This window comes from Eulemur rufifrons, chromosome 19 (assembly GCF_041146395.1).
Source record: "Eulemur rufifrons isolate Redbay chromosome 19, OSU_ERuf_1, whole genome shotgun sequence".
Lineage (NCBI taxonomy): Eukaryota > Metazoa > Chordata > Mammalia > Primates > Lemuridae > Eulemur > Eulemur rufifrons.
Window position 1 is genome coordinate 91,216,366 of NC_091001.1, and position 24,795 is coordinate 91,241,160.

The window sequence follows — 24,795 nt, forward strand, 5'->3', positions numbered from 1 at the left end:
GCCTAGCTCACAGCAACCTCAAACTCCTGGGCTCAAGCAATCCTACTGTCTCAGCCTCCCGAGTAGCTGGGACTACAGGCATGCGCCACCACGCCCAGCTAATTTTTTCTATATATATTTTTAGCTGTCCATATAATTTCTTTCTATTTTTCGTAGAGACGGGGTCTCGCTCTTGCTCAGGCTGGTCTCAAACTCCTGAGCTCAAACAATCCACCTGCCTCACCTTCCCAGAGTGCTAGGATTACAGGCGTGAGCCCCTGCGCCCAGCCAAGCATGGTTTTTAAGTTTGTCAAAATTTATATCAAAGGTCACAAAATAATTCTTTTATATTGATTAATTCTAATAATTTAAGTTGGCTCAAATATTTACTAGGCAAATACTAAACTGAAATTTTTAAAATATGGTTTTAAAATCCCTTCAAATATCTACAGGTGACTAAAAGATATTGTTTAATAATAGCAATTCAAGTAGCAGTTTACTTCAATTCAGTATTTTGATAAAAATTGGAATTTGGTCTTCAAAACATTTTGAAATTTTTTTAATCATAATCAGATTTTATAGCTATTCTTGGTTAATACAAAAATTAATCAATTCAATCTCATTGCCACCTCTCTTTATAAGCAAGGTTCATACCTGTCTACAGAACGGCCTGGCCCCACTCCAAGTTCTGGACGTGCACTAGGTAAGAGGTAAGACAATCTGTCCATCACTGAGGACGCCACAGGTAAGGCAGCAACATTTTGATTTATTTTCTTGAGTTCATTTACAATGGCACTGGCAATGGACTTCAACACATGATGAGGAAGATGAAATGTAACTGTGGCCCACTGAAAGAAAATGGAAGTATAAACAAAGGAAAACATACTCCAAAGATTTAACCCAAATCACAACTTAACCATTATCAAATAAAGAACAATTTATCAGTCTCAGTCAGTTTACTCCATTAGTTTATCATTTAAAGCAGGAAGTTGCTGCCTATGACTCTAAGACGAGGAAAAAAAAAATTAAGCAGGAACTTGCAGTTATATAAAAAATGAAACCTCTTATTCACGGAAGCTCAGATACGGAAACAACCTTAAGTATCCATCAATAGATGAATGGATACAGAAAATGTGGTATATATACACAATGGAATACTATACAGCCTTAAAAAAGGAAATTCTGTCATTTGCAAGTGAGACGAGAGAAATGTTGTATCTATCTATTTTAGTTTTAGTGATCTATTGGACAGCACTCCGACCACAGTTAATAATAATACATAGTATATTTCAAAATTGCTATAAAAGTAGATTATAAACATTCTCACCACAAAGAAATGATACGGTGAGGTGACAGATATGTTAATTAGCTTGATTTAATCTTGCCACAATGTATATACAAATCTCACACCACCTTGTATCCCATAAATATATAATTGTCAATTCAAATTTTTTTATTTTTTAAAATGAAACCTCAACTACCCTGAAAAAGGCAGTTTAGAACCAGATGGTAACACATCTTCTTACATAGCTAACCACAACTAAAATCATGTCATTGTTCATAATCACCCAGCATACACAATGTTAAACACAAAGTAGGACTCAAATATCTCCATCCCTAAGAACATATGTGGACAATTATCATTGCTGGAGTATATGAGGATTTAATTAAGTTCAGCAAATGTATATATTTTTATTGCTGTTGTCACCATAATCCAGCAATGGCAACTAAAAACACAGGCCTGCCTTGTAGTCACAGAGACCCAGATTCTGAAACCAGTTTCAGGATCAACAGTATTCAATAAATGTTAATCACATTTATTTAATATTAAGAAGTTATACTGCAAAAAATGCTAAGAATTATTTTCCCACAGAAATAAGTCTATACAGTAATTTCATCTTTATATCCTGTCCCCAGTTCACCTATGAATGGCTTCCACTCTGTCTAGTACATTCTAGGCAGCCTCGTAAGTTATTATTTATCTAAATAACTTGAAAAACTCATGGCCAAAAACACAAATTGAGCTGCTAAAAAAAAAAAGAGAGAATGAAAACTTCTCATCTAATCTGTTCATAGATGCAGAACATTTTCATTGAAAGGCAGGCTGACTTCCCTTGAGAAAGGATCCACAATATGCCAACTATGTACAGTTCTGTACATCATACTAAAAACCTTTTCCCAAAGGGACCTGTGAGCATTCAGTATAGTCACTGTGCACAGAAGAAAAGATCTTTCAGACATTTCCAAATTGGCATTGAACTGACCTAAAATACCTTTTGTGGTCCACCAAAGTGGGGCCTTAGGATGGTCAAGTAATCAATGGAGTTTTGGCACAAATTTTGTCTCAGTGAGCTGTGTGTGTCCACAAACCCAAAATGTAGTTATTTCCCTAGTTCCTAAATGCATAATTGAAAGAGATCTAGAATAGACAACTGGAAAAATCCCCAGTTGCCTCTCCAAGGACAACTAAGGTAGGAAAGACCAAATAGAAGCCCCCCTTCCCAAGAATTTTCCTTCTCTACAAAGATATTAAACCAAAGCAATACCACATTCCTGAGCAAATTTCTCAAATTAATGCCACTATAAGAGACATGAAAGAATATAGAAGTAAACAAATGCTCTCATCCCCATTTAACTGGCCTGTAGCATTTACACAGAATGCCAAGAGACCTTGAGGAATGACTGTCGATAGTAAACTATCAGGTGGTGACTTCAACTCCTGTTCCAGATAAGGTATGTTTATTGAAGCAAATCAACAAATCCCCTGTTATCTGGTAGACAGTTACAGTTCTGTCAAGTCTTTTTCTATACTAATTCTTAAGGACCATCCAAAAAGTCCACTTTCACCTGGTAAGGAACAATAAATCTTAACAATCTTACCAACTCTAGGACTGTATCTCATATTCTTTACCATAATCTAGTATGCAGAAATCCTGATCATCCTAACATCACACATTTCACCATATTGGTCCACTACATCAATAACATCATGCTGACTGGTCCAGATGAGGAGGAAGTAGCAAGGAACTTAAATGCCTTAGTAAGATGCAAGCGAGAGAAAATCAACAGTCCCCAGAAACACCCAAGATCCTACAACCTCGGTGAAGTTTCTAGAGGTCCAGTGATCTGGTCACGTCAGGACATTACCTCCAAGGCGAACAAGTTGCTACAACTTGTAACATCAAGCACTGAAAAAAAGTACCATGCTTGGCAGGCCTATTTGGATTTTGGAGCCAATATTTAGCATATTTCAACATGCTGCTCTAACCCAATTATCAAGAAATTCATAAGGCTGCCAATTTTAAGTAAGGTATAGAACAAGAAGAAACTCTGCAACAGGTCCAGACTGTACTGCAAGATGCTCTGCCACTTTTACTTTAAGAGCACATTCAATGACACTGACACTGTAAGTGTCCATGGCAAATAATAATGCTATAGGAGCCTATAGCAACCTGAATTGGGACAATCACACAGCAGAATGCTAGGGTCTTAGAGCAAAGGCAAGCCCTTTCATGCAAATAACTGTTCTTTTGAAAAACAGCTCCTGGCTTCTTACTGGTCCCAGATAAGAGATTAATACCTATCCATGAGACTAATGTCTATGTAATCAAAGCTGTCCATCACAAAGTAGGTGTTATGTGACACACCAAACCATAATATTATGCACAAACAACAAGTATCCTTCATCAAGCGTATTACAGGGATCAGTCTTGACAAAGTCCAAAAGGCACAAGTTGAATAAGCAAGTGGCTCAGACCTATACAATACCCACTCCCCTTACAATATCTTCTCCTCATTCCATATCAAAAGCTTCATAGGAAACTCCTTACAATGAGATAATTTGAGGGGAAAATACTCTTGGCCCTGATTTACAGATGGTTCTGCATGATATGCTGCTACCATTTCAAAGTGGATGGCCACAGAATTATAGGCCCAATCAGAAGTACAGTGGTAAAGGAAAATCTCAGTGGGCAGAACTTTAATCAGTGTATTTGACTATTCTCTTTGTCTGGATTGAGAGTTAGCCAAAAATAAAGGTCCTCACTGATAAATGGACAGTTCTAAGTTGTTTGCTGGATAGTCAGGCATTTGGAAAAATCAGGATTGGAAGGCTGTTAACAAGGTCAAGGGTAAAGGTCTATGGACAGATCTCTCAAAATAAATAGTGTATAAAAATATTTGTGAAATACATGAACTGTCACCAAAAGGCCTCCATTCCAGAGGAAATGGACAAATTACACACATTGTATACATGTCAGTCAACCTCTCTCCATAGCCACTCCAGTGTGTACTCAATGGACCTGTATGCAAAATGCCATGCCAAAAGAGAGGGAGGCTATGCACGGGTCCAACAACACAAACTTCCCCTTGCCCAGACTAACCAAGCTACAGCTGTTGCTGACTGCCTAACTGGCCAATAGCAGTTACCAAAGGTGGGCCACCAATACGACAACATTTCCCAAGAGAATAAGCCACCTACCTAATGGTAGGTTGATCATATCAATTCCTTCAGTCCTGGACTGGCCAGCAATTTGTCTTCACTATAACAGACATGTTTTCTGGGTATGCATTTACCTGTTCTGCCCACAAGGCTTCTGCCATAATATTTTATCACTGCTTGTGGACTAACAAAATGTCTCATGCACCATCATAGCATTCCAGACAACTCTGCTTCTGAGCAAGGAAAGCATTCAAAGCAAAACAGGATGTGGCAAGGAGCTCTTGCCCATGAAATTCACTGGTCTTAGTGTGTATCGTCTAGAGGAAGCCGGCCTGACAAGAGTTCAGTGGCCTACTAAAGACTCATTTTCAACACTAATTGGGAGAGACACCCTGAAAGGTTAGAATTCTGCCTTACAGAATAAAGTTTATGCTTTGGATCAACAAAAAATGCATATTAGGGTTTCTCCCAGTATGGTCACTATTATACTTTAAAAACCCATTCACAGATTTTTTTTTTTTTTTTAAGCTTTAAGTTCTACATGTCTTACTTCCCAAGGGAAGAATGTTCCAGCAGAAGTACAAAAATGCTTCCATTGAATTGGGTGTTGAGACTGCTACCCAGCAATTCTGGGCTCCTCTTACCACTGAATAAACAGGCAAAAAGTAGGTTATTCTACTGGTTGGTCTGATTAAAACTGACAAACTGGATTGATGCTGTATAGTAGGGGCAAGGAGAGCTTTTGTAGAGCCCAGGAGATTTCTACTGGGTGCCTCTTAGTAATTCCATATCCAATAATAAAAGTGAAAGGACAATTATTAATACAACAATTTTAAAAACATAGTACCACTGAGGAGTCAGATACTTCAAGAATGAAGTCTTGGGTCACTCCACCATGGAAAGAATCCTGACCAGTTGAGGTACCAGCTGAGGACAAAAGGAATATGCAATAGGTAGTAGAAAAAAGACATTATAAATATCAAATATATCCTCTTGACCATATAGAATTGAGGACTTCAGCAGCTATGCATATTTTCCTCACTTCTTATCACATAAACAATAAATAGGTGGATAGATGGATAGATGTAGATTTAGATGGACATAGACATACAGACATTACTTTATGTAAGAATTTCTGATTGTTGTTAATTTAGTCTTTAAGTAGCACAGCTCTGTTACCTAAACAGTGGGACTATGACTAAATTTTAGTAGTATCCACCTAGGGATAGATTAAAAAAAAATTGTTTAAACCTTGTGTCTCCCTCTTCTGGGGAAAGGGAAAGAAAAATCTTCATTTGTAAAAAGGAGCAATGCATCTTATTAAGTATAATGTTTCTGTCGCATGAAAGTTCAAATACAGGTATGCAGAAAGCGTGTATGGCGATGCTAAGCAGCCAAAGGGGTAGAGTGTGCCGGTGACTGAACTATTGTCTCTCAGCTCCAAACCTGTCCTTTAATTCTCTGCTGTGCCATGGTGGGGTTGGGGCTTGCATACTCTATTTCCTCTTTGCCAACTAGTTTCCTGGTTATTAGATTCTGCCAATAGGAGCACAGGAGGGAAAACGGAAAGCATGCTAACGGGAGAAAGACTTGCTCCCTTCTATTAGTCCACTGCTGTCAGCATTGTTTCAGCAAAGAACCTGGTGGCAGCAATTGATACTTCCAGCACTTCCAGCATTCAGCATTCTGTTTTGGTTTGTTAGCCTTCCCAAATCCAGTTTCATGGCACTCCCTCAGACTTAAGAGCAGCCAAGTAGCACCTCTCGTCAGAGATCTGAGTCCCAGTTCCACAAGGCCCTTCTCCAAGCTCCTGAAGCACCAGCAGGGCAACAGTTCCTCCTCACAAGTTTGAGTCCAGATCCACGGGGTCTATTCTCTAAGCATCTAGGTTCCAATAACCCTAACCCCTTCTCTTTGTTCCTCTAGACTTAGGTGAGAGCTGCTTCCTGTAGTCACCATTCTGTGTTACCTAAGCATTTCCTTTTCACTTGTTCAGTTCTCAAACTCCTGGTTAAATTAACTTCTTAAAATAAATTCTTCCTGTTGAAATTCGTAATATGGTTTCTGTTTTCCTAAATAAAATGTCCCATCAACAGAGTAAGGACTAATAAAATCATGGTAAATCTACAAAATAAAATTCAATGTAAATAAAAAGAAGAATGCAAATGATGTGAGGATTGGTATGAACAGATAACCAAGATAAATTCTTAAGTGAAAAAAAGCATGGTATATCACAATATTTTAATATAATTACAACTGTGCTTAAGAAAAAATATCTGCATAAATGCACAAGTTACTTTTAGGAAAATGGCTTTTACCTTTTACTTTATATCCTTTAGTATGAAAGCTTTATATGTATTACATTTATAACTTAGAAAAAGTCTTAAAAGAAAAATACAGAAGAAATTAATGAAACACATGAAAAGTTTTCATTCAAAGCATCTTCTCCCAGACATCCCAGTCATGCCAAAAAAGTAATTTCAAAGAAAGCACAAAATGGTCCCATTTCCAAAGCCATATTCTATTCTCATCCAAGCTCATAACCTAACAAGGAAGCTTCTTTCATCAGCCTCAAGACCAATACGGGGCCACCAGGCACTAAGGAAGATTCACAGAGAAGTCTTAGAAACACAATGATCAAAATAGTTCCCACAAACTGAATTTAAACTTCAATAAAAGTTTCAACTTGAAATGACTCATAAGCACATCTTGTTTTTCAGAAGAGAGAAAAATCTAGAATTAGAACATTTCCAAGGGGAAAGAGAGGGAAAAGCAAAAAGGACAAAGGTGTTCATTCTGCTATAACCCCAAACAAGGTAATCTTTAACTTCTTACCTTAGCAACTTTGTGGTTTGCAGCAGTCTCGTGAGACGTATTTTTTAAACCATCTTTGAGCTGTGTGATGAACAAATCGTAACCCTCCATACTAGAAATATCTACCTTTTCTAAACATGCTGATAAGAGTTGCTGTGCCTAAATAAAAAAGATGATCACAGAAAATTAAACATACACACACCAAAAAATTCAGATCCTCATTCAGATATTTTATATGCAATGATTTTGACAGGTACTATACTAAACTTACCTACTTTTAGTTTTTTTTAACAAACCTAATTAATCAAATAATGATTTAAAGGGCTGTTATAAAATTAAATGAAATAAAGCAATGTATTCAGTGTAGTGCTACATAGTAAAGTTTCAAGACACAGTAGTTACTGTAAACCAAATCAAGATAGAAAAATGGGGTCCGGGCATGGTGGCTCATGCCTGTAATCCTGGCACTGGGAGGCCCAGGTGGGAGGGCTCAGGAGTTCGAGACCAGCCTGAGCAAGAGCCAGACCCAGTCTCTACTAAAAATAGAAAAATAAGCTGGGCATGGTGGCACATGCCTGCAGTCCCAGCTACTCAGGAGGCTGAGGCAGGAAGATCACTTAAGCCCAGGAGTTCAAAGTTACACTGAGTTATGATCGGGCCACTGCACTCCAGCCTGGGTGACAGAGCAAGATTCTGTCTTTAAAAAAAAAAAATCCACCAAATGCAAAACAATAATCAACAACTTAGTATGAAGACAAAAATAATATCTCACTTTATTAGCAAAAACAGCATTATAATTGTTTATAATCTATTTAAGATGATTCAAAATCCAATAACTTTGAAAAATATACTTTAAAATTACATGATATGAGTATTAACCCACATAAAAATATTTTAAGTTGGGCTAGACATAAAAATTAAGTAATGAAAATTTAACACTACAGAAAAATACATATGGCTAAAATTTAAAACTGGGATTGAGACACATGATACACAGCAAAAATTACTGATTGTTTACTAATAGAATATGTCTTTCTCCCTTCTTTTTTTAATATTAAAAAAAGACACCTCTTTCCTAGTCTCCCTCTCAGCTTGGTATGGCCATGTGACTAAATTCAGTCCAACAGGGTGAATATGAAAGGGTATATGGGAGAGTGTGTGAAAGACAGGAAAAGAACAAGAACAAATGAGAGAGAGAAAGGGAAAGAGAGACAGGGGAAGGAAAGGGAGGAAGAGAGATGACAGTGTGCTCCCCTGACCTTTTGCCCTCCCTTTCCCTGCAAATGAGAAATAATGAGACCTGAAGCACCTGTATTAAGCTCACAAGCTAACCTAAGTGTTGAGGTTAGCAATGCTGGTCCTATACTTAGCCTGGACTGTTACTGGAAAGAACCTATCTTGTCGAAGCCATTGTATTTCAGGACCTATGTAACAGCTGTTCAATCTGTGCTGATTCACAATTCACATCTAAAATACCACTTCAACAAGAACCAATTTATTATGCAGAGGAAAGACATTTAAATAAAGTTGTAATTGATAAGCCAATTCTTTTTTTATAAGGGTACATATATAATATCCTTACAGGACAGCTTAATTTCATTTAACATCTAAATGTCCGAGATTACATTAAGTAGAAGACCACATTGATACTTATTTCAACTTACCTCTGTAACAGGTAATTCAAGTTGAACCACATCATCCTGCTTTGCAACTGGCGTTTGCAGAGCAGTGTCTAACAACAAGATTCCATTAAGGTCCTTCCTACATCCTACTGCATAATCATCCACAAATATAACTTTATCCACAGCAGAGATATACTGACATTTCACCTGTCCACCTGGTTTAGCTGTTAAAAGAACAAAAATTCAACACGTAAGATTTTAAAACCAATAGTCCATTCAAACTAAATGTTTACATGGCAACTCAACACCATATATAATCCTGGACCAGAAAAAACTGTTCTAAAGAACATGATTGGGACAACTGATTAAATTGGAATATGTACTACAGATTAAAGTATCAATGCAAAATTATCAAAATTTGACAAGTGGGCCGGGCATGGTGGCTCACGCCTGTAATCCTAGCACTCTGGGAGGCCGAGGTGGGCAGATCGTTTGAGCTCAGGAGTTCGAGACCAGCCTGAGCAAGAGCGAGACCCCATCTCTACTAAAAATAGAAAGAAATTATATGGACAGCTAAAAATATATATAGAAAAAAATTAGCCGGGCATGGTGGCAGATGCCTGTAGTCCCAGCTACTCGGGAAGCTGAGACAGGAGGATCCCTTGAGCTCAGGAGTTTGAGGCTGCTGTGAGCTAGGCTGATGCCACGGCACTCACTCTAGCCTGGGCAACAGAGTGAGACTCTGTCTCAAAAAAAAAAAATTTGACAAGTGAATTGCTGTTACAAAAGAGATTATATGGCCAGGTACAGTGGCTCATACCTGTAATCCCAGAGTTTGGAAGGCCAAGGCAGGAGGATGGCCAGAGGCCAGGAGTTCAAGATCTGCCTGGGCAACATAGTGAGACCCAAAAAAATAAAAAATAAATTAGCCAGGCAAGTCCTCAATAACTCAGGACGCTGAGGCAAGATGACTTCTTGAGTCCAGGAGTTTGGGGTTACAATGAGCTATGATTGTATCAGTGCACACCAGCCTGGGTGACAGAATGAGACCCTGTCTCTTAAAAAAAAAAAAAAAAAAAAAAAAAGGTGGAACAAAACTTTTAAAAATGAAATTGAAATATGTCATTTTTTTGCAAAATTCAATAAGCAAAAAGTCAGGAAGGATAGTTACTAGAACAGTTTTCCCCTTATCTGCAGTTTCACTTTCAGCAGTTTCAGTTACCCCCAGTTAATCGAGGTCCAAAACTAGGTAAGCACCATACAATAAGATATTTTCAATCAAGGTCCAAAAATAGTAAGTATGGTAAGATATTTTGAGAAAGAAAGACCACGTTCACATAACTTTTATTATAATACATTGTTATAATGTTCTATTTTATTATTACGTATTGTTGATAATCTCTTATTGCGTTTAATTTATAAATTCATGGGCATGTATGTATAGGAAAAAATACACAGTTGACCCTTGAACAACACGGGTTTGAACTGCACGGGTCCACTCATACATGAACTTTATTTCAATAAATATATTGGAAAAATTTTTGGAGATTTTTATACAACTTAAAAAAACCTGCAGACAAGACACATGGCCCAGAAATATCAAAAAAATTAAGAAAAAGGTATGTCAAGAATACATATGTAGGGCCGGGCGCGGTGGCTCATGCCTGTAATCCTAGCACTCTGGGAGGCCGAGGCGGGTGGATTGCTCAAGGTCAGGAGTTCGAGACCAGCCTGAGCGAGACCCCGTCTCTACTAAAAATAGAAAGACATTATATGGACACCTAAAAATCTATTTAGAAAAAATTAGCCGGGCATAGTGGCGCATGCCTGTAGTCCCAGCTACTCGGGAGGCTGAGGCAGTAGGATCGCTTAAGCCCAGGAGTTTGAGGTTGCTGTGAGCTAAGCTGACGCCACGGCACTCACTCTAGCCTGGGCAACAAAGTGAGACTCTGTCTCAACAAAAAAAAAAAAAAAAAGAATACATATGTAGGCCGGGCGCGGTGGCTCACGTCTGTAATCCTAGCACTCTGGGAGGCCGAGGCGGGTGGATCGCTCAAGGTCAGGAGTTCGAGACCAGCCTGAGCAAGAGCGAGACCCTGTCTCTACTAAAAATAGAAAGAAATTATATGGACAACTAAAATATATATACACAAAAAATTAGCCAAGCATGGTGGCGCATGCCTGTAGTCCCAGCTACTCGGGAGGCTGAGGCAGTAGGATCGCTTGAGCCCAGGAGTTTGAGGTTGCTGTGAGCTAGGCTGACGCCATGGCACTCACTCTAGCCCGGGCAACAAAGTGAGACTCTGTCTCAAAAAAAAAAAAAAAAAAGAATACATATGTAGATAACAGCCTATTTCATCATTTTCTACCATAAAATATGAACAAATTTATTATGACAAGTTAAAATTTATCAAAACTTATACAATACACACTTATAAACCATACATGGCACCATTCAGTCAAGAGAAATGTAAACAGAGACACAGATGCAGTATCAAACTATAACTGCACAAATTTACAACTTGCTGTACTACTGTAATTTCACTGGTACTGCAGTGAGCTCGAGTGTTGCAAGTATCTGCTTAAAACGCCATGTGATGCTAATCATCTCCACCTGAGCAGGTCATCGCTTCCAGAAACTGAAAATTGCAGTACAAAGTGAGATCTCGCGGCTCTCACATATTTAGTGTGTTTAGTGCAGTATCGTAAACCTTGAATAACACTGTGGGACCCATACAGAGTGCCACTAGTGATACTGAAAGTGCTCCCAAGAAGCAAAGTCATCACATAAGAGAAAGGTGAATTGCTTGATATGTACCATAGACTGAGGTCCCCAGTTGCAGCTGTCTGCCATTTCAGACAGATGATTCATCTTGTAAACGGACAATGTAAACTTACAGTATTTATACAGTACAGCACTACAAAAATTGTTAAGATAGTTTTAAAATTTCAACCATAAATTTTTCAACTATAATTTATAACCATGCATTTTTTTAAACTACAAATCTTGCGTTATTGTTTTAGAGTTATGTAATTAAGGAACAAACTATAAAACTCACAATTTGGTTAAAACTTTTCCAGATAGGTGTAAAGGTAAGAATGGGTTTCCACACAACCCTAGGATTCCATATGATGTCACTAGAGATTCCTCAAGAGAACAGGACCGAAAAAAAGTCAACAATTTTCTTTGTAGCTTCTTGCACTATGCAGTACTGGCACTCAAAATAATAGACAGTGACCCAGCAGTGTTGGTGGGAATTTCTTTAGAACTCTTTCAGGCCTACATGGCAGCACGCAGCAGGACTACGTCCATTCAGCTGGGTCCGTTCTCAGTTTCTCGCCTGAATTAGGGAAGACCATTCTTAGAGAATGCTGTACTGCTCCCGGCAGGGAAGTGACAGTAGGCTAATGTCAGCCATGCTCCTTCAAAGGCTCTTATGCCCTCGACCTAACTAATTATTAGGTTATTATGTATGAAATGTCCAATTTCCTTAAGTACTAAGTTTGACAGTTTGTATCTCTGACATTTCACTTTGACACTTCTTGTTTTTCTTGTGAAGGTACGTCCTCAGTCTTTCAAACACACAGTTTGGCTGGTGATTATGCTTGTGATTAACTTTCAAATTTTTTTAAGAGCAATCTTTGTGAAACCATATATAAGTCAAAAATTGATGTTATTTTCAAATATGAGTTCCATCATGGAACCAATGCTATGCAGACAGCTTGAAATATCAACAAAGTGTTTGGGAAGGATGTGCCTAATGAACGCACAGTACGTCAAGAGTTTCAGAAGCTCCATTCTGGTGATTTTATCTTGAAAATGAGCCATGTAGGCAACCTGAGACCAAGGTGGATAACAATGAGCTGAAAGCTGTAGTGGAAGCGAATCCATCTCAACCTACATGTGAATTAGCAGCAAGGTTTGACATTACTATTCCAACAATATTGGACCATTTGAAACAAATTGGCAAGGTAAAGAAGCTGGTTAGATGGGTTCCACATGAAATAAACCAGCATCAGAAGAGAAATCATCTTGAAACTTGCCTTTCTTTGCTGTCACGACATAAAGGTGAATCATTTCTACACCATATTATTGCATGTGATGAAAAATGAATTCTTTTTGACAATCACAAGCATTCAGCACAATGGTAGGATAAAGATGAAGTGTGGAAACACAGTCCAAAACCAAATGTTCATCAAAAAAAGTCAATGGCATCTGTTTGGTGATCCAGTGCTGGTATTATCCACTACAGCTTCATGAAACCTGGTCAATCCATTATAGAGGATGTCTACTGCAACCAACTCGATGAAATGAGAGGATGCTTGCAGTTAAGCAGCCAAGATTGGTCAACAGAGACAGGCCAATCCTCTTGCAAGACTACATGTCACAAAAAGCAACACTGCTCAAGCTACAGAGGCTGGACTTGGAAACTCTGTCATCCACCCTATTAACCAGACCTTGCAACAACTGAAATTCACTTCTTGCAGGGGAAATATTCAATTCTCAACAAGGTGTGGAAAATGCCTTTTGCGATTTCCTCACCACTCAGCTCTCTAGGCTTCTTGGCTGCTAGCATACACAAGCTACCGTTAAGACGGCAAAACTGTGTCGATAGTTTAGGCACACACTTTGATTGTACTGCTTCTTGTTTGACATATAATAAACTACACTTTTGACTCAACATAGGACATTTCACATTTAATGACCATCACCACCATCCATCCATTCACAGAAGTTTTTTTCATCGTGCAAACAGAAACTCTACACCCTTTAAAAAGTAACTTCCACTTGCCCCCTCCCACAGCTCCTGGCAATCACTATGCTACTTTCTGTTTCTATGAATTTGACTACTCTAAATACCTTGTATGAATGGAAAAAAATCGAATTACCATATGATCCAGTATTTTTCGTTTTGTGACTGGCTTATAGCACTTAGCATAATTCACAGCAAGGTTCATGCATGTTAGATCATGTGTCAGAATTTCCTTCCTTTTATCTATTCAACCATCAGTGGACAATTGGGTTGCTTCTACCTTTTGGCCATTTCAAATAATGCTTCTATGAACACTGGTGGACAAATACCTCTTTGATTCTCCCCTTTCAACTCTTTGGGGTATATATCCAGAAACAGAATTGCTGGATCATATGGTAATTCTATTTTTATTCTTAATTTTTTCAGGGACTTTCATACTGTTTTCCACATCAGCTACACCATTTTACATTTCCACCAGCAGTGTACAAGGGTTATGATTTCTCCAACACTTGTTATTCTCTGTTGTGTTTTTTGTATATGTTGTTAGGTAAGGTCTAACTTCATACTTTTGCACGTAGTTGCTCTGTTTTCCCAGCATCATTTGTTGAAAAGACTGTTCTTTCTCCCAATGAATGGTCTTGGCTCCTTTGTTGAAAATCATTTGACCATATATGCAAGGGTTTATTTCTGGGTTCTCTATTCTATTCCATCAGTATATATGTCTGTCTTTACGCCAGTACCACACTGTTTTCACTACTGTAGCTTTCAATTAAGTTTTCAAATAAAGTGGTGTAAATCCTTCAAATTTGTTCTTTTAAGGATTGTTTTGGCTATTTAGGGACCCCTGAGAGTCCACATGAATTTTACAATGGATTTTTCTATTTTTGTGCCCAAAAAAAAGGTCTTTGAGATTTCAACAGAGATTGCAACAAATCTGCGAACTGCTTTGGGTAGTATAGACACCTTAACAATACACAGACAATATGAAGCTCCAGTAAGGATGCAGAGCAACTGAAACTCTGCTACATTTGTAATGGAAATGCATAATGGTACAGCCACACTGGCTTGACAGGTTTTTATACAGTTAAACATACACTTACCAAATGGCCCTGTAATCCCACTTCTATGTATTTATCCTAAGACATAAAAGCTTATGTTCACATAAAAACCTGTACTCAGATGTTTATATTAATAGTCGCTCTATTCATAATCACCAAATACTGAAAGCATTCAAACATCCTTCAAAGAGTGACTAGCTAAATAGTGACACATCAATATAAGGGAATACTATTCAGCAACAAAAAGGAATGAACTATTGATACATGCAACAACTTGAGTAAATCTCAAAGGTACTAGGCCAAATGCAAGAAGCCAGTATCAAAAAGTTACATACTGTTCAACCCTAGGACTAAATTTAAAAAAGGGGGGTGGGGGGAAGTTACATACTGTATGATTCCATTTCTATAACACTGTAGAAAAAGACAAAACTAGGGCCAGGTATGGTGGCTCAAGCCTATAATCCCAGCACTTTGGGAGGCCTACGCAGAAGAATTACTTGAGCCCAGGAGTTCAAGACCAGCTTGAGCAACACAGCAAGACCCCATCTCTACAAAAAAGAAAAAAATTAGCCAGGCATGCTGGCACACACCTGTAGTCTCAGCTCCTTGGGAGCCTAAGGCAGGAAAATCACTGGAGCCTAGGAGTTGGAGGTTGCAGTGAGCTACAATGACACCACTGCACTCAAACCCAGGCAACAGAGTAAGACTCTGTCTCAAAAACGAAAGAAAGAAAGAAAGAAAGAAAGAAAGAGAGAGAGAGAGAGAGAGAGAGAGGAAGAGAAGAGAAGAGAAGACAAGACTAGACTACAGCATGGAGAACAGATCAGTGGTCACCAATGGTTAGTGGGATGGGAAGAGTGTGACTACAAAGGAATACCACAAGGGAATTTTTGCGAGTGTTGAAACAGTCCTATATTCTGATTGTGATGGTGGTTACACGAATCTACACGTGTATACTTGTAGGCAATTTTACTTTACAGTAATTAAATAAAATTCAAAAAATATTACAAAAAATAAAAGACAGGATAATATTCATAATACATTATTAACTAATTAAGGGGGGTACTTCATAACACATCATTATGTTGCAAATTCTATAAAAATATATTAAATAGAAAAAAGTACAAAGAAATACCAAAATGTTAATAGCCATCTCTCAGCAATGAAATAATAGGTGATTACTCTTTTCCTTAGTCTACCTGACACCGTATAATAAAGTATATCACTTTTAAAATTGAAAATTTAAAAGGAAGGAAACTGTGTTTTTTAAAATTAGTTACCAATTCTAATATCTACTTTAAGAAACAGTGTATGTTTCTACAAAACTTGCAAAAATACCCATTTCCACTGAGATATCATCAGACTTCAATGCTTTAAGTAGCCTACTAAAATGTACTATATACAACATCATTCAAAGTCAATAGGGAAGGTACAAAATTAACGTTAGGTTCTTACAAAGCTTTTAAAATATAATTAACCAAAAATGAAATCATTTAATAAGAGAAAAGGTGTCAATAACACTATAGTATTAAAAGCTAAGATGAGTATTCCTATAAAACAGAACTTAGTGCAAAACAAAGTAAGTCTGGGAAGTTCAGTGATTAGGCCATGAAGAAAGGGTAACAAAGGATAAACTGCAATGCAGGGGCAGTGGTGTTCGAGGATGGAGAACCAATATCTACATGCACAGAAGAGGCTCTCCAAAAGATACAGAATTATTACAATCAAGAGTTCCAAGTTCCAATTCTCTTTATTCACTTTAACCAAAAGAGTCACTAGACCACTTGACTCTATTTTATTATACTCTTTAGTATCTAACATCAATTAAGAACATTTTAGGCCGGGCACAGTGGCTCACGCCTGTAATCCTAGCACTCTGGGAGGCCGAGGAGGGTGGATCGCTCAAGGTCAAGAGTTCAAGACCAGCCTGAGCAAGAGCGAGACCCCATCTCTACTAAAAATAGAAAGAAATTATCTGGCCAACTAAAATATATATAGAAAATTTATTAGCGGGGCATGGTGGCGCATGCCTGTAGTCCCAGCTACTCGGAAGGCTGAGGCAGGAGGATCGCTTAAGCCCAGGAGTTTGAGGTTACTGTGAGCTAGGCTGACGCCACAGCACTCACTCTAGCCCAGGCAACAAAGCAATCCTCTGTCTCAAAAAAAAAAAAAAAAAGAACATTTTAAAAACATCATCACCACTGAAAAATGTCCATGGATATGGCCCAATCTCTAAAGAGCTGAAAGACAGATACTTGCTGTGGGGCCTTTTTCATATAAATTGTTCAATTTGCCATAGTTAAATCTCAAAACACCTTAGGACACACAGGATACATTCTTCCTTCAGGATGCTGACCTGGCTATAATTAAATAAAATGTGGGGACTAATTTCTCTGATATCACTCAAAAGAAGCCTTAACTATCTGTAAATAAAGAGGTATTGCTACACAAACTTGCCAATGTGATAGGCAACCCAGCTACAAATCAACACAATAATTCTACAATTTGTAGTTTGTACCCTTGGGAATTTCTATTTGGAGCCCATATTTGAAATTACTGTCTTCTATTTAATATAGATGGGACATATCACCAGAATGGCAGTCACACAGACCCCTCATCACTCCTCATATAGCCCACATTTAAAGTCAGTTCAAGTTAAACTCCATCCAAACATGATGAAAATCCATCCAGCTGTTTTTGTCTACTATAGTAACAAACTGACGGACAGAACTTCCCCGATACCTGTACTGATGCTATTGAGCATCATTCAGATCTTTGCTCTAATGCCACCTCAGAGAGACCCTCCTGGACCTCCTAAAAGCATAAACTTAACACCACCATTTTCATGCCAGCTTTAATTTTCCTTATGGCATTTATCAGCACTTGGCATACTGTATAGTGTGTATGTATAATAAATGTCTTCCCATTAAATTATGAGCTTTATGAAAGCAAGTACTTTAACTGTTGTATTACCAGTGCTTCATATACAAATAAATGTCTTTGAATAAATAAATCACTTCATATAGTTTCGAAAAACTTTTTACTAATTAACACCAAGCTATCATGTGGTAACATGCAATATTCTAAGGTTGTTTTTAATGCAACATGAAACAAAGACATTTTAGGCATGAAACTATTAATATTATAGCTGACCTGGTGGTATAAGATACCCCAGTCATCTATGCCCTCCCTATTTCCTTTCTCCCCTACTCTCCTCCTGCCCCTAGTATGAGGTCACTCTCCTCATGTTATAGTGGCATTTTGATGAAAAAGTATCAGAGCACTTAGTTGATTCAAAAATCAACTAAACTTTAATTAATGGCAGAAAAGGACAAAATAGAAAGCAACAGAAATTTGGCCCTTGATATATCCCTGCTGCTTACAGCATACTTCATTATATATTCACTAAATACAACTTAAAATACAATGGGATGGGTTTTATTAGCAGACAAATTTGGGAGGTTTTTTTTAAAATGAAAAAATAATATTCAAAGCTAAACATAATATTATTCAATTCAAAAGAAAACTGTCTCTCATTTATCCCAGACATACCAAATAAACTTGTCTACAGACCTAGGCAAAGTTTGAACCCCTAAACCTAGCTGCACATTAGAACCAGCTGGCATATGTTTAAAGAAAAAAAAAAAAGTATGCCTAGGCTCCACTCCAGACCATTTAAGTTGGAATACCAGAGCCCAAGGATGGTACTTTTTAAAAAGCTCCCCTGATAATTCTAATGAGCAACCAACGCTAAGAAGCACCGCCCTGTGCCATCTCCCCAGTCTTACTTCTCTCTCCTACTTCATAAATCAAAGCAAAAGTACAGAAATAAATCACTAAGATTAAAATTCCTGGTGCCCACAATAAATCTCACAGAAGACATTCCCATCTTCGCCAGTCTAAAATTTATATCATTTCCTCTAAAAAGCATATTTACCTCCTCTAAAATACATCCCTGACTTAAGACACTCAAATTATATCATACATACTTCTTTTTAGGAGCACTGTTCCAGTCATAGAGTGTTTTTTATACATTGTAGCAATCACTTTATTCTTACTTGTAACTCCATTACCTTCTCTCTGTATTTCCTTCTTTTTGCAATTTGTCCCTCTATTATATCCTCTTCTATATTCAGTTTAACTTTTTTGTATCCCTTACATTTGAAGTGCTACAGGTTACAAAGAATCTCTACAGTTATCATCTCATCAAATGATAAAGTAGTTTAGGCAGGAGTTACAAGTCCATTTTAAAGATGGTAACTCAGAGAAGTGTTTGGCCAAAGGCACTCTTTTCATGAGGCCATGAGCAGGACAATGTACATATCGGAGAGGTACACCTCCTTTTCACCTCCCCACTGTTCTTATCCACTACATTACAGAAATCTATCATTGTTTGTGTTCTGTAGTTACAGCCAACATTCCCAACATTCCTAAGGACAGAGTACCAAATGATCAACTTAAGAATAGTTACAACTAGAGATTTCCAGTTTATTTTTTATTTTTCTTTTTATTCTGTACTTCAATGGATGCAAAGAGATTCCCAGTTTAAAAAGGACATAATACATCCACATTTACCTCTGCTCCCTCCCAAGCTCCTACTAGAAAGACAGGAAAGAAATAAAGAGGACATTAAACAAATCTATAAAGACAAAAAGAACAAATGAGGAGATGCCAGAAACAAAATTTTTGAAGTTGGAGGTCAGATAGAAGAGTATTAACTAACTTAATCCTTCTCTTCCCCCAAAATCTCAAAGCTAAGCTAGCAGAGAGGAAAGCCCAAACCATGTATGTTATGATATTTTTCAAATACATAGATAAAAGAGGTCTGAAGTTAAATTTCTTAAAAGCAGTAGCTTTTTGCAATTAGCTAATACTACAACAGAGTTCATATCATAATAGGGCCCTAATGCTAGTCACCACATCTTCTTGTATTGTCTATTTGTGTTAATAAACACCATTCATCCAGCTACCCAAAGCAGGAATCTAAGGGTAATTTCACCTTGTCCATTTCTGTCATCCCTGGCATTCACCAAATTTTATACGGCTCTCATCTCTCAAACTAACTTACATGAGGCTCTCACCATTTCTCACATCTGGTCGTCAGCTTCAAATCTTTCTAAAATCAACTTTCATCATGTCATAACCTACAATTGCTCCTTACTATTGACATCAAATCCAAATGTTTTAAAAGAACATATTATGCTTTTGTTCTTACCTATCTCTCAACTTCAACTCTAAGCATCCACACAGGCATGCTAAATGCTGGGAGCCCCTCACCACTAAATAAAACACTTCTTTCTGTTCCTTGAATTCCTATTTTTGAAAACCAACCTGTCTCTGCACAAGCAAGTACCTTGACTTATGATGATCATCCCTACAAGAATTCCTTCCCACTATCACTCTTTCAAAACTGATCATAAATGCTACTTTTTTTGAGACGCTTTCTCAATTTCCCTGAGTTTGAAGAAATTCCTTCCTCTGTATTCATACAGCATTATGCACATCTATAATACAGTACAGTACTTGTGACATTATGCTAAAATGGCTTTCCTAAAAACATCACCTAGCATACACTCAAAGGCAAAAGTGTTACCTTTGTTTGCTCTCCATGACTAGCATGTGCTCCATAAATTCCTGGATGAATACCAATCAACCAGATCTTCATATCACCTTAAACTTTTAACAATTTCATGTCCAAAATCAATTAACATATAGTTCATAACTCTCTTGTAATACAAAAATTACTGCTCTTATTCACATCTATTAGAGTTCACCCTGCCACATTTCCACATGGACGATTAGGGGATATTACCACAATTTCAACAGAATACCTGCAGCAAAAACAACTACTGCATTCAGTAACCTTTCAAGTAGCCATCGTTACCACAAGAATTTCAAAAAAAAAAAAAACACTTACAGAGTAGGTACTGTTCTAGATGTTTTATATATATTAACTCATTTTAATTCTCACAATCACCCTACAAGGTAGATACTATTATTATCTTCATTTTATAAATGACCTTCCAAGGTCAAAAAGAACCAACACTTAAGCCCAGGCTGTTTGGCTCCAGAGTCTGAGCTGTGTTATACTGCCTCTCATTAATAAGTCTAAAATTACTAAAACAAAGACTAGGATAAATTCTCTGCTAAAACAAAACTATCTTTGAGCCCTTAAAAAAGTGAGGAAAACCTGAGAGGTAAATGTAAAGATTTGGAAAATATATAGGATTCTTAAAAACAGAGCAAAACATTAAAAAACAGATCTGAATATAAATTTATTAGACTTCTAGAAGTGTTTTGCTAATAAAACAAACCTTTGATATAACCTAGGTCATCATTTAATATCACTAAAGTCAGTCAACTGAAACAGAGCCAAAGTAGGTACTCACAGCCCAAAAAGAGATTCTGCTAAATTAAGTTTTTTATAAAGAATTCAGATGCATCCAGAGGACAACTACTGCACTTGTATAAAGAATGCAGATGCATCCAGTAGTCTTTTGGGGCTACTGAAATCCCAACTCTAGATCATGTTTATTATCTCTCATAGAATAATTGAGAGTAGGAATGCTGCATGTACCAAAGTTAGGAATTAGGAACTGGTTTAAATCATTTATCATTTCCATCACTGGAAGATTGTGCATTTTATCAAAAAAAATTTACTTCTTAAGGACTATGCAGGCTCCAAGACTTCTTGGGGCAGACAGCTCTGGGTTTTAAGTTTGACCAAGAAGCTGTTATATCAGGAAAAATAAATATATGCCCAATGTAAACTGCACTAAAGCTGAAGTTGAGTACAAAGATCTTTTTCTTATTTATGACCACTGTATAAATTTCTCAAATCAAAGCCAATATCTATATGGGAAAAGAAAAAAGGAGATATCCATAAAGAAATATAAAACTGGAGCATTTGTCTAAAAACACTGAGCACTTTTTTCTTCTTTTTCATTGCAACATAGATCTGAAACTCATTTCAGAAACTGAAGAGATATGACTTCCTCCCACACATATACTACACTATCCATTAATACCCACACATATATACCTTCATTTATTTATGTACATATACTACATGAACAATCCATATACACACAGAACTAGTAATAAACTGTCTTAACTTTGAAAGATATTTATCCAAATATAGATTACTATATATTTGTTACCAATATTTATATTTCCATCTCCATCTGAATGACAGCTATCTATCCTCTGTGTATAAACATTAAGTCAGTGAACATTTTTTAAAGTGACTGTGGAACATGGCAATATGAAGCACCCAAAAGGCTCAAGAGAATTAGCATTCACTGAGTACCTACTATGAATCTGTCATGCACTGTTAGACACTTTCAATGTGTCTGACCACTTAATCTTCACAACCATGCTATTAAACATTAATCTTAATTTACAGATGAGGAAACTGAGGTTCAGGAAGTTTAAGTAGTGAGTTCATAAATGAGCTAACATTAAAAATTCACGACTACCCAACACATAAAGACCATATACTCCCCAAAAATACCTTCAGAAAAGCTTATTAAAAATATATACATATATAATGTACTACACTGGGGAGAGGCACTATTTCAGGAAGCAAGAGAAAACATCACTACCAGTAATTACATAAATAAGACAATACCTTAACAATACCTTAGTCTTACAACAAAGCAAAAACTAGATGGGTTCCACAGGATAGTGGAAAACGGTAAATCAGAAAAAAGTCTTAGGAAGTTCAAATTTCAGGTTAAGTTCAAAAGACTTAACAGAGAATACGAAAAAGCTTTAATTAAAAAAGAAAAAAAAGACAAGGTATTTTACAAGGAATTACAAGTAGATTGGAACTACTTTTGAGCACTTGTCTGGTTAGTACACTGTTCTAAACACTTTACGGGCATCAACACTTAATCCTCACAATTAGTACAATTATCATCCCCATTTTGCAAAAAGGGAAACTGGAACATAAATGTTAAGTAATTAAGTCAAGGTTACACAGTTGTTTAAAAAAAAAAAAACAGAAACTGGGATCTTAACCCAAACCATCTGTCTCCAGAACCAAGCTCCTTCCTGTTATGCTAAATTACATGAAGAAACAACAGCTACAGAGAGAGACATATCTAGTAACATGAACAGTACAGTCAAGTGGTGTGTAGCTTTTTAGATTTTTAAGACCCAAAGTGAGAAATAAACATAAAAAAAGGCAAATGAGGATATGAAAAAATGCTCAACATCCTATGTCATTAGGAAATCACAAATTAAAACAAGGAGATACCACTACACACCTAGTAGAATGGTCAAAATCCAAAACACTGATATCAACAAATACTCATGAGGATGTGGAGTCCAATGCTCATTCACTGCTGGTGAGAATGCACAACGGTACAGACACCATGGAAGATAGTTTGGCAGTTTCTTACAGGAGTAAACATACTCTTACCACACAATCCAGCAATCCAGCTCCTTGGTATTTACCCAAATGAATTGAAAACTTATGTCCACACAAAAGTCTGCACACAGATCTTTACAGCAGCTTTATTTATAATTGCCAAAACTTGGAAGCCAGCAAGATGTCCTTCGTTGGGTGAATGGACAAATAAACTGTAGTACATCCAGAGAGTGGACTATTATTTAGTGCTAAAAAGAAATAAGCTATCAAGCCATAAGAAGATATGGAAGAAGTTCAAGACTAGCCTGGGCGACACAGCAAGACCCTATCTCTGCAAAAAAAAAACTTTTTTAATTATCCAGGAGTGGTGACATGTGACTGCAGTCCTAGCTACTCAGGAGGCTAAGGCAGGTGGATCGCTGGAGCCCAAGTTCGAGGTTCTAGTGAGCTATTACCACACCACTGCACTCCAGCCTGGGTGACAGAGCAAGACCCTGTCTCCAAAAAAAAAAAAAAAAAAGATATGGAAGAACTTTAAATCAATATTAATAGATGAAAGATGTCAATCTGAAAGTCTACATATTGGATGATTCCAACTATGACATTCTGAAAAAGGCAAAACAATGAAGATGTAAAAGGGTCAGTGTTTGCCAGGGAGGAGGGAAAGACTGAAAGGGTAGGGGCAGGGGGGAAGGGGAAAGGGGAAAGGTGGGGAGGGAGGGAGAGGTGAATAGGCAGTGCAGAGGCTTTTCAGGGCAGTGAAACTTCTGTATGATACTACATGTCATTATACATTTGTCCAAACTCACAGAAAATACAAAATGAAGAGTAAACCCTAATATAAACTATGAACTTTGGGTGATAGTGATTATTAATGTAGGTTCACCAGTGGTAACAAACATACCACTCTAGTGCAGGATATAGACTGTGGGGGAGGTGTGTGAGTGGGAAAGCAGATCATATATAGGAACTCTGTACTTTCTGCTCATTTTTTTTGTGAATCTAAAACTATTCTAAAACATAAAGTCTAGGCCAGGAGCGGTGGCTCACGCCTGTAATCCTAACACTCTGGGAGGCCAAGGCAGGTGGATTGCTCCACGTCAGGAGTTTGAGACCAGCCTGAGCAAGAGCGAGATCCCGTCTCTCCTGAAAATAGAAAGAAATTAGCTGGACAACTAAAAATATATAGAAAAAATTAGCCGGGCATGGTGGCACATGCCTGTAGTTCCAGCTACTCGGGAGGCTGAGGCAGAAGGATTGCTTGAGCCCAGGAGTTTGAGGTTGCTGTGAGCTAGGCTGACGCCACGGCACTCTAGCCTGGGCAACAGAGCAAGTGTGTCTCAAAAAAATAAAATAAAATAAAATATAAAGTCTATTTTTTTTAAAGTCAAGGAATGTGTTTATTTAACAATTAGTATATAAGGAAGCATTCATTTAACATAGTTGTTGGTATATACGCATCAAATCAAAAATATTAATATCTAAGGCTGGGCAGTGACATGCCTGTAATCCTTGCACTTTGAGAGACCAAGGTGGGAGGATCAGTTAAGCCCACAAGTTTGAGACCAACCTGGGCAACACAGTGAGACCTCCACCTCTACAAAAAATTTAAAAATTAGCAGGCATGGTGGTACAAGTCTGTGGTCCCAGCTACTCTGGAGGCTGAACCAGGAGGATAGCTTGAACCCAGAAGTGATCTATGATCATGCCATTGCACTACAGCCTGGGCTACAGGGCAAGACCCTGTCTCAAA

The 24,795-nt window shown here is 37.5% G+C and overlaps 1 protein-coding gene across 4 annotated transcripts in view; it reads right to left on the minus strand.

Moving 5' to 3' along the window:
- The window catches only part of BIRC6 (baculoviral IAP repeat containing 6), a 220,746-nt gene that overhangs the window by 192,140 nt on the left and 3,811 nt on the right, over nucleotides 1-24,795 (minus strand). For all 4 annotated transcript variants that reach the window (XM_069494939.1, XM_069494940.1, XM_069494938.1 and 1 more), the window contains exons 2-4: nucleotides 8,899-9,080; nucleotides 7,256-7,393; nucleotides 634-827 (exon numbers count right to left, since the gene is read on the minus strand). In XM_069494939.1, the coding sequence (XP_069351040.1) occupies nucleotides 634-827; nucleotides 7,256-7,393; nucleotides 8,899-9,080 (514 nt within the window). The remainder of the gene's footprint in view (nucleotides 1-633; nucleotides 828-7,255; nucleotides 7,394-8,898; nucleotides 9,081-24,795) is intronic.